This window comes from Ostrea edulis, chromosome 6, assembly GCF_947568905.1.
Source record: "Ostrea edulis chromosome 6, xbOstEdul1.1, whole genome shotgun sequence".
NCBI classification, from domain to species: Eukaryota; Metazoa; Mollusca; class Bivalvia; order Ostreida; family Ostreidae; genus Ostrea; species Ostrea edulis.
The window spans coordinates 44,226,075-44,237,447 of NC_079169.1; the positions used below are offsets into that span (position 1 = coordinate 44,226,075).

The 11,373-nt window shown below is 37.4% G+C and overlaps 1 protein-coding gene across 2 annotated transcripts in view; it reads right to left on the reverse strand.

Annotated features, from left to right (window-relative positions):
• LOC125648421 (uncharacterized) overlaps window positions 1-3,027 on the reverse strand; it is a 15,849-nt gene extending 12,822 nt beyond the window's left edge. Inside the window, exon 1 of one of the 2 annotated variants that reach the window (XM_048875528.2) lies at window positions 2,542-3,027. In XM_048875528.2, the coding sequence (XP_048731485.2) occupies window positions 2,542-2,717 (176 nt within the window). In that variant the 5' untranslated portion in view covers window positions 2,718-3,027. The remainder of the gene's footprint in view (window positions 1-2,541) is intronic. The other variant, XM_048875530.2, reaches the window with a different exon arrangement.
• Between the last annotated feature and the right edge of the window lie 8,346 nt (window positions 3,028-11,373).

Consider the following 11,373-nt stretch of genomic DNA (forward strand, 5'->3'; position numbering starts at 1 on the left):
TATTTTTCACTTGTTGCCTGATAAACAATAATGACTTTCTAGTGGCTTAATTTCCTTTATCATATTATTGTACATGCAAATAAAAAGCAAAATATCTAACATCAGCCCTATCGTGGTTCCTGGAAAATTCCTATCTTATAATCCCCAACTGGAAGAGTTTGATCATTCGGCAGATTCCGGTACCTTACATCTAACCTCGAATGTATGACGTAAATTGATATACAATAACATCTAACATTTGCAATGCGGTCGCCTATTTACTCTCTGGGAACAAGAGTACCACCAACGATACATTATACTCCCGTGAAAAGATAACATTTAGCGTTTTTCTTACACCATGATTTGTAGAACTTGCCTTCAAGTAGTATCAACAATCATCAGGGTGTGACATATATTCTTTGTATCAAAAAAACAAAACAAATCATGTACTCTCTATGTAACATTTTCACTTGGCATAAGATGAATGTGTACACCAAGTTTAATGGCCCTTGCCCCAACGAATCGGTCTACATCCTGCTACTACGATCTTGGTCTTTGATCTTAAGAAAGGCATCCTCCACTTGGCATAAAGTGTATGTGTACAAAGTTTGACAGTCCTGGCCCCAACAGTTCATTTTGTATACTGTCTATAAGGTGTTCCTACTAAATGATACTGTGACCTTCACCTTGAAAAACAATAGGCATCTTCCTCTCATCATGGTGAGTGAATATACCACGTTGCAATATCTTGGAGCTTACGATCGGTTTGAATCCTGCCTACACGGTTATTCTACTAAGTAATACTACGACTTTGACCATGAAAAACAATATGCATGTTCCTCTCATCATGGTGATCAAATACATGTATACCAAATTGCAATATTCTGGAGGTTATGGTTCGGTTTGTATCCTGCCTACAAGGTTTTCTAACTAAGTAATACTATGACCTTGACCGTTGACTTTGAAAAACAATTAGCATCTTCCTCTCATCATGGTGATCAAATGCCCCAAGTTGTAAAATCCTGGAGCTTACAATTCGGTCTGTATCCTGCCCACAAGATCCGGACAGACGGACGACGCCATACCGTCTTCGAGGGCGTATAAAAACTGTCGCTTTTAGAAATTAAAGTAGTAATCAGAATGGCTTTTTTAATGAATGTATCGAATTTGCCTTTAAAAACTACCCTCTATTTTGAGGGGAAAACAATTCTAAAAGAGAAACAGTTACAAACATTGAGAGTTAAAAGACTATTTCGTGAGAGCTGTCAGTAGTTCCAGTTGATCAGTGGCGTTAAACATGCTGGTATACGTACCATGGCGGATAACATCATACATTCGAGGTTAGATGGAATCGGCCGAGGTGATCCGCACGAGAGTTTGGTTTGTGTGCAAAAGAATTCCGGCGGAAGTTGGAGGGGGATGTAAATATTCATGACGTCAGTTTAAAAAAAAATCTAAATGGATTATTTTCAACCAATACAAACGGAATATAACAACCCCGTAAAATGCTTACATAAGGTGTTTTTCTTAATCCATAATTTGTAGAACTTTGCTTCAGGTAGTATCAGCCATCATCATGCTGTGACATACTGTCTTTGCATTGTATGAATAAAGTGTCTTAGCCTAATCTGTGACAAGAGGTATATACCCTCCATATAACAATAATTTTCAAAAAAGAAGCAAAACTCCTGCAAGAGAGGTCGATATGGATCAAAATCGCAACATGATCTAGAGTGATCCACAAAGAAGCTACATAGCAAGTTTCAGTTTGATATGTGACAGAGAAATGAAATTAGAAACAGAAAACCCCGAACGTACATACAGACATCGCTGTACCATAAAGACGGACGTGTAAAACCACACAATATTCAATTATCCGTGCTTGATAAGACATCATAACAGTAACAACTACATCAATTCACAATCAGTCATATTGCATACACTTAGTTGGAAATAGATATTGTTTGACACTTCGGACGTTTTGTTGTTGATAACAGTGAAGCTAAATATGAAATCACAATGCACTGTTTACATCAGTGAACTGCATTATATTTCCCGCGTTAAATGATAAGGGGATCAATTGTCTAAAGCCGTGTTGATCTTTTGATCATATAGTACAGGGGCCCTACTTCTAGTGCTCTCAGACCCTTCCCATTTCCTTTTCTGTACGTACTCGCCCGGATAACTTCGGAATCTTCTAATTACAAGTGCCTGGTATGGATAACTCTATACGTAAAAGTATACCCTGGCTGTTATGGATAAATCTATACATTGAGGTATATACACCCAGTGGCTGCGCTTGTTCCAACGGTAGCACCATAAACATAGTACAATGTCGTAATTACATCTAATATCAAATCAACAGAAAAAGTGGTGTGCTCTGGAAAGTAACTTTATTATGATTGGAAGTAAAACTGACTTCTATGATTTTAGATATACTTTAAATCACAGAAAAGTTTCCTAAATTACAAAATTTTGGTTATCTCTCATAAATTAAATTGACTACAAGTTAAAATGAATTTTTAAAAAAAAAATGCAGTTCATGTATGACTTAAAACAAACCGTCCGATCTGAGAATCCGGGGGTTTCCTACATTCCTTTTCTAATTCACCCTCCAGGAATTTCTCCGTCTTTAAGAGTTCCACGTGGGCCCGGGCGAGCGACAGTGACCCTGCTGCTAGTGCTCTCAGACCCTTCCCATTTCCTTTTCTGACCGAATGCCTCGACGGTAAACTCATGTTTGGTATATCGTTTTCTGTTAAATCACCTATCTCTACAAAAACAACTACGTGTTGAGCAAGTTAAAGCGAATGCGTCGATCTTACCTAAATCGTAAGAACACAAAAGCACAACTGAATCATCGATGAATCGATCTGTATTGTTCTGTAAGCAGGGTTTGATAGATCCTTGTTTTGTATCAATCCACACAGATTTTTAAAAAATGATTACACGTTTCAGCTATGGTTATCTACCATGGAAAAGGTGTTACAACTGTTTGTACGCACTTTTGAAACGCGTCACTAGCTAGTATAGTGAAGTTGGGGAAAGGCTAAAATATCGCGAAACCGCTATATATACAGAGGACCTATCTATTGAATGTGTGTCTTTGCATTTTTTTTCAGACTGTCATAAATCATTGTTGTACAACTCCGTAAATAAGCCGTTTTAATACCGCATCTTATTAAAATGCACCATTTACAAGTCTGTGACACTTCAAGTTAACAGACCGTCTCATGTGTCGGGTTGTGAGTAAATTCAATACAGATTTAACAAAGTAACTTGTATTTGAAGGAAGCAGTGTCGCATCTGAGCTGAACATTCAATATGTTGTCTGAATGATAATATAATTCTATAATTCATGTATTATGAAAGTTATTATTACCGAATGCATCAATGAACTACGTTGTTTATAATATATACAAATTTACAACCACCCAATCCCTCCCCCTACTGATTTGGATTGCTTTCTTATTGAGGAATTTCGCGCGCTTATCATTTTAGTGATATAGTAACATATACAATGTACCCAATTATTTATATGTTCTTGTTTTCTTTGGTTCAGTTGAAAACAAAAACTCCCATCATTTATTTCATATTAGCAATATTATATAATCCAGTACTTAGAATTAGGGGATCCGATCAATAACTATCTTCTCATTTAAATTTTACATTACTACCCCTCATAGGAGTTATGAAATTGATCACTGTTCGTTATCCTCACCCTTTATCGCATTTCACCTTTGAATTAGAACGCTTTAGCCGATATAGCATTGCGTTGTGTGACGACACAATTGAATCTGTTTGTAATACAATTGCGAAATGCAACAGAAACTCTCATCGGTCCATATGTATAAGTCCGCCCAAATTCCCTTATACGGGAGTATAGTCGGCATTTGAAAACACGACGGCCAGATGGAAACAAACTTCAAGGGAAAAAGAGAAAAAGTTGTATTCTTGTGTTGTTGTCTCATAAATTTAATGTCAAAGAAGAGGCCCACAGGCCTTATCGGTCACCTGAATACTAGTGAAAAAATATCACTACTTCCATGGGCTCTGAAATCTAAAAAAAAAAATTCCTGTTCTGAATATCTAAGCTAAATTCTAATGTCCAGCAACAGTATAAAACAAGATGTGTTCTTAAAACTTCACTGCCCTCAAAAGTGCATACACTGATGAAAGGCTTTAAAGAATAGGTGTTTTAACATTAAAACATCTGCAAGTATGCATTTAGATTTTATACAGTATCAACAAACTTACACATAAATACTATATACTAAGTTTGGCCCTACCCTGGGGTCAGAACCCATACTCTGGAGATCATCAAATTTATAATTTTGGTAAAAAAAAATAAAAACTACCTGCTCTATCCATTTAGTTTCAATTTAGTATAAATAGCACTAAAGAAGATGTTATTCAAGTGTTTTACACATAAATACTATATAACAAGTTTGGCCCATCCCTGGGGTCAGAATCCCTACCCCGGGGATCATGAAATTTACAATTTGGTAGAGGCCTCCCTGCCCTACATCACTATGCATTTAGTTGTTCTTACACATGTGCAGTTCTAGAGAAGAAGATTTTTGAAAATTGGTCAATTTTGGGCAGTTTTTGTCCCGCAACTAAGGCCCCAGGGGTTCAGGAGTCCTGAAATTTACAATTTTATGTTCCCCTTGTTCCAAATATGTTTCATACCAGATTTAAAAAGAATTGGAATGATAGTTATCAAGAAGAAGTTAAAAATGTTTATTGTTTACATATTTGATAACTGACCATTTTGGCCCCACCCCGATACCAAAACGCCTACCCCTGGGATCATCAAATTTACAATTTTGGTAAAGGACTACCTGCTCTTTCTAAATATCTATTTACTTTCAATGTATTATAAATAGCACAAAAGATGTTATTTAAGTGTTTTACACATAAACACTATATAAGAAGTTTGGCCCAGCCCTGGGGTCAGAACCCCTACCCCGGGGACCATGAAATTTATAATTTTGGTAGAGGCCTTCCTGCTCTACATCACTATGCATTTAGTTTTTCTTACACGTTTGCAGTTCTAGAGAAGAAGAGTTTTGAAAATTTGTCAATGTTTGCCTCACCCTAAGGCCCCAGGGGTGCAGGAATCCTGAAATTTACAATTTATGTCCCCCTTGTTCTAAATATGTTTCATACCAGATTTGAAAAGAATTGGAATGAAAGTTATCAAGAAGAAGTTAAAATTGTCTTATTGTTCACACATTTGATGACTGACCATTTTGGCCCCACCCCGATACTAAAACACCTACCCCTGGGATCATCAAATTTACAATTTTGGTAAAGGACTACCTGTTCTTTCTAAATATCTATTTACTTTCAATTTAATATCAATAGCACTAAAGAAGATTTTATTCAAGTGTTTTACACATAAACACTATATACCAAGTTTGGCCCAGCCCTGGGGTCAGAACCCCTACCCCGGGGATCATGAAATTTACAATTTTGGTAGAAGCCTTCCAGCTCTACATCACCATACATTTAGTTTTTCTTACACGTGTGTGGTTCTTGAGGAGAAGATTTTTGAAAATTGGTCAATTTCGGGCAGTTTTTGCCTCGCCCTTAGGGTCCCAGGGGTGCTGGAGTCCTGAAAGTTACAATTTATGTCCCCCTTGTCCCAATGATGCTTCATACCGAATTTGAAAAGAATTGGACTGGTAGTTATCAAGAAGTTAAAAATGTTCAATTGTTAACGGACGACGACGGACGAAAACCAATTGCAATATTTTACTCAGGTGACCTAAAAATTCCTAACATATTTTCCTACTATACTTGTGTCCAAACATACCTTCAAATATTTATTAAAGCCCCATATGACCCCAAAACGCACAGCTTTTGATAATTTCGTTCGTTGACGTAGCCATGTTAGGTAGCCAGTCAATTCGAATCCCGGTTCATTTCCATACTAGCACAACAGTGTCTAGACGTGAACTAATACCCCACAAATATTTTAGCTAACTATTTTAAATAATAAATCATCCCAGTTCCATTAAATGATAATTATTATGCCCCCTTCAAAGAATAGGGGCATATTGGTTTGCACCTGTCGGTCGGTCGGTAGACCACATGTTGTCCGCCCAATATCTTGAGAACCGTTCACTTGATGATAATGATATTTCATATGTGGGTTGTTTATGAGTAGAAGAGGATCCCTATTATTTTCCAAGTCAAAAGGTCAAAGGTCAATCTAGTCTGGACAGGAATATAATGTCCACTCAATATCTTGAGAACCCTTTGCTTGAAAGACATCAAACTTGGTACACTGCTACATCTTCAGGAGAAGATGATCCCTGTTGATTTTGAGAGCACATGGTCAAGGGTCAAACTGAACATTGGTATAAAGCGTCCGCTCAATATCTTGAGAACCCTTTGCTTGAAAGACATCAAACTTGGTACACTGGTACATCTTCAGTTGAAGATGACCCCTATTGACTTTGAGGTCACATGGTCAAGGGTCAAACTGGACATAGGAGTATACTGTCCGCTCAATATCTTGAGAACCCTTTCATTGACAGACATCAATCTTGGTACACTGATACGTCTTCAGGAGAAGGTGACCACTATTGATTTTGAGGTCACATGGTCAAAGATCAAGGGTCACACTGGACATAGGAATATACCGTCCGTTCAATATCTTGAGAACCCTTTTCTTGACAGATATCAAACTTGGTACACTAATACGTCTTCAGGAGAAGGTGACCACTATTGATTTTCAGATCACATTGTCAAAGGTCACACTGGACATAGGAATATACTGTCAGTTCAATATCTTGAGAACCCTTTGCTTGACAGACATCAAACTTGGTACACTGGTACATCTTCAGGAGAAGATGATCCCTATTGATTTTGAGGTCACATGTTTAAAGGTCAAGGGTCAACCTGGACATTGGAATGTACTGTCCACTCAATATCTCGAGAACCCTTTGCTTGACAGACATCAAACTTGGTACACTGGTACGTCTTCAGTTGAAGATGACCCTATTGATTTTGAAGTCACATGGTCAAAGGCCAAGGGTCAAACTGGACATAGGAATATACTGTCCGTTCATTATCTTGAAAACCCTTTGCTTGACAGACATCAAACTTGGTACACTGGTACATCTTCAGGAGAAGATGATCCCTATTGATCTTGAGGTCACATGTTTAAAGGTCAAGGGTCAACCTGGACATTGGAATATACTGTCTGCTCAATATCTTGATAACCCTTTTGCTTGATAGACATCAAACTTAGTACACTGGTACATTTTCAGGAGAAGATGACCCATATTGATTTTTAGGTTAATGATTATTAGAAATAAAAAAAATATAGTTTTTGTAAAGGTAAAATAAGGTTTTGGTTATCGAAAATGCTATATAAGTGCATTATGGTCCTTAACACTCGTGTGGCAGAGATGGAGACAGGCCCAGACTAATGAAAACTGCATTGCCGTGAGTTTAGCTATTTGAACAAGAGATGTTTGTAAAAAACATATCCCCCCCAATGGTGCAAAATTGAAAAGGGTTATACACACACATCATTTAATTGATAGTAGTATCATCAATTCAAAATACTGAGCATTCAATATCTTCCTTTGTCGAGAGTGAATTGACCATGTGACCTAAAAATCAATAGGGGTAATCTACTCTTTATGCTGTACCAGTGTACCAAGTTTGGTGTCAATCAAGCAAATAATTCTTAAAATATAGGAGACAATATATTACTATGTCCAGTTCAAATATTGACTTTTGACCTCAAAATCAGTATGGGTCATCTTCTCTTGCAGATGTACCAGTGTACCAAGTTTGATGTCTGTCAAGCAAAGGGTTCTCAAGATATTGAACAGACAGTATATTTCCATGTCCAGTTTGACCTTTGACCATGTGGCCTCCAAATCTATAGGGGTCATCTTCTCCTGAAGACGTACCAGTGTACCAAGTTTGATGTCTGTCAAGCAAAGGGTTCTCAAGATATTGAACGGACAGTATATTCCTATGTCCACTTTGACCTTTGACAGTGTGACCTCAAAATCAATAGGGGTCATCTTCTTCTGAAAATGTACTGGTGTACCAAGTTTGATGTCTGTCAAGCAAAGGGTTCTCTAGACATTGAATGGTCAGTATATTTCTATGCCCAGTTTGACCTTTGACCATATGACTTAAAAATCAATAGGGGTCATCTACTCCTTGGGATGTACCAGTGTGCCAAGTTTGATGTCTTTCAAGCAAAGGGTTCTCAAGATATTGTGCGGACATTATATTCCTATGTCCAAAGTAGATTGACTCTTGACCTTTGACCTGAAAACAATAGGGGTCCTCTTCTGCTCATAACCAATCCACATATGAAATATCATTATCATCAAGTGAATGGTTCTCAAGATATTGAGCGGACAACATGTGGTCTACCGACCGACAGGTGCAAAACAATATGCCCCTCTTCTTTGAAGGGGGCATAATTATATTTCTCACCGTCTCTGGAGTGACCGTGAAAGTTGCACTTCAGGAATATTGCACGGGGCAAATGAAAGCGGCGGGAACTTGTCTTTTTATATGAGTGAGGCTAGTATGAATATTAATTATTCGATTGTCATTTAGTTGAAAGGTCGATATACACCATGTGACTAAAGAAACTCACAATCATTCATTCTATCATACACCCTCGTATTCGATTGGGTATGCGCGCCAATAGTATTTAAAAATAGCTGTAGCGCTTGCTACAACACACTTATAAATTACAACTGTGACATTAGATTAAAACAAAATAGTTCAAGGTTATATAAAGTTCATTTTTTCAAAAGAACCCTGGAGTGATTGCTGCTCTCTCTCTCTAAGATGCCTTCATTAACACGTCCTGTTTCCTGTACATGCTGTTGAATGCATGCAGCCACATCAATGTCTGTACAATTCTGCTGTACACAAACATTCCCAGAGAGTCGAGAATAACACGAGCCGTTTTGTACTCTACCGCTTGGTCTAAGGAAACTCGGAACCCCACATGGAGTGCTTGAAACCTTTTTATAATATCAAAAGTGCTCGATCAGAACACGAGTTCGGCAAAGACTGGCATTAAAGCTCTCCTCTGATTGTGTTGAAGGTGTTAAATAGAGTGTCTTAGTATCGTGTAATGTGGTACCCAGAATTTCCAACCAAAATGCCATCACGCAAGCCTAAAGAGGCAAAAATATACATGTATATTGTATTACCGGAAAATGTAGTAAGCTAAAACTCCAGATAGTTTACAAATATTTGTTAGCTAGCATACACATGATGGCTATAATGTGATAATTAATGCAGAAAATTAAAGTACCATTTTCAAACTGTTGACAAAGATGGGAATTTCTTTTTAAAAATGAATCAAGGCCATGTGGCACAACTCAGAAAGCTGGATCACACACCATCTAATATGTATGTACATATGTAAAATAATTTGTTATCTAAATGTCATATTCTTATTTAATAACCATGGTTACCATAAACCATGTTTGATTATACACAATTAATTGAATTGCAATTTTATTCTTTACTGTTCTCAGTAATGCAACAAGATTTTAAAAAATGATTGGATCTCAATTGTATTAACTTTTTATTACTTTGACATTGAGGTTATGGAATCCCTTTCTGTTGATATAGTCAGGTTCATTAACAAATTGGGCCAAAATTCTTATCTGAACCCCATTAATGCACCCAACAACTTTGGGGAATCCTTTCCATATTATACAATAATCAGAACAATTAACTTTTGAAACAATAACATTGTGTATGCGCTTTATCCAACATTAGGATTGATAATCTGCACACCAAATATTGCACAAGTCAAAATTTCCATACACTTATGTCAACCAGTACTGTTTAGACATTAAAAAAACCCTTGTATTTTTAAAATCTATGACAAATACTACATGTATATTCCTTAACACAAAGCAATGACCCTTCACTGTACAGACTGGCGTTCGCCAGGACTGTCTGCTCTCACCATCAATCTTCTTCGTGGTGATTAACTGGGTTATGAGACAGGCTACAGCAGGTAGGACAGGTATCCAGTGGACCTTCACAAAGTAGCTGGAGGACCTGGACTTCGCAAACGACGTCCGCCTTCTCTCCCACAAACAGCAAGATGCACAAGAGAAACTGTCGTGTTGCAGAAGAAGCAGGAAAAGAATGCGCTCCGAATCAACATCGGGAAGACAGATGTCATGAGAGTGAACAACAAACAGCAGGCTCCAGTGCGACTCCACCAAGAAGACATGAAGGAAGTTGACAAGTTTGTCTACCGGGGCAGTGTAGATGTAGTCAGTAAAGATAAGGACACATATGAAGACAATAAATGCTGAATGAACAACACAAGACATGCTTTCAACACCTTACGACAGATCTGGAGATAAACAGCTCTCTCACTCCACAACGAGATCCGGATATTCAACATCAATGTGAAGCATGTCCTACTATGTGGTTAATAAACTTGGCGAGTTACAAAGACCCAACACCAACAGACTACAGGCATTTGTGAACAGAACTCTCAGAAACATCCTCAACATCAGGTGGTCGGTAGTCATTTCCAATCAACATACGTAGTAAAATGTTTTATACTTGAAACTTTCAAGGTCAATCATTTTCTACGCAGGTTAAGATGCAGCTCATTCCCTTTCTCTATTTTTGGAAGTTTTCAGTATCATGGAGGCCCAGTAGGGGTATATTTAGTTTTCATTTTTGACTCCGTCACAGTCACCTTTCCCTACATATTTTTCAAATATCATCGACGAGTCCTTTTTGTTCATTTATTCAATAACTCAGGATATTCCATATTTTGTTGATTTATTTCAATTTTGGTAACACTTTATTTACTTTGTTTTTTAATTCAACCTTGTTATTTCTTCCTATAATAATAATAAATTCTGAACCCCTTGCTGTTGTTTTCATTCCGATGTGTTGACCATAGTTCAGGAACTACCTTACATGGGTTGAACTTTTTACTGGAGCCAGTGTACAGAGGATTTTTGGCATCCCTACCCCCATTATACTAGTTACGGTTACATATGCACCTAGTGACGATGACACATGCAAAGAATGTATCAACTGTGTCATGTAAATATTGACCAAATATGGAGTACTAGTATTTAAAATAAATGCCATTAATGTAAATCTTATACGGTACCAATTTTGATGCACCAGATGTCTCTGCAGTGATGGCCAAGCCGAAAAATGACAATAAACTTGTAAGAGCTAAAAGGAGAAACAGAGTGCCAAAGACTGGAGCCAAATTCGTCTACGGATTAGAGCTATGCATGAGGCAGATAATCCTTAATTTTGAAATTAATTTCTAAATCTTATCACAGCAATTAAATATATATCCGTATTTTCAAGCTAGTAACGACGTACTTAGCTACT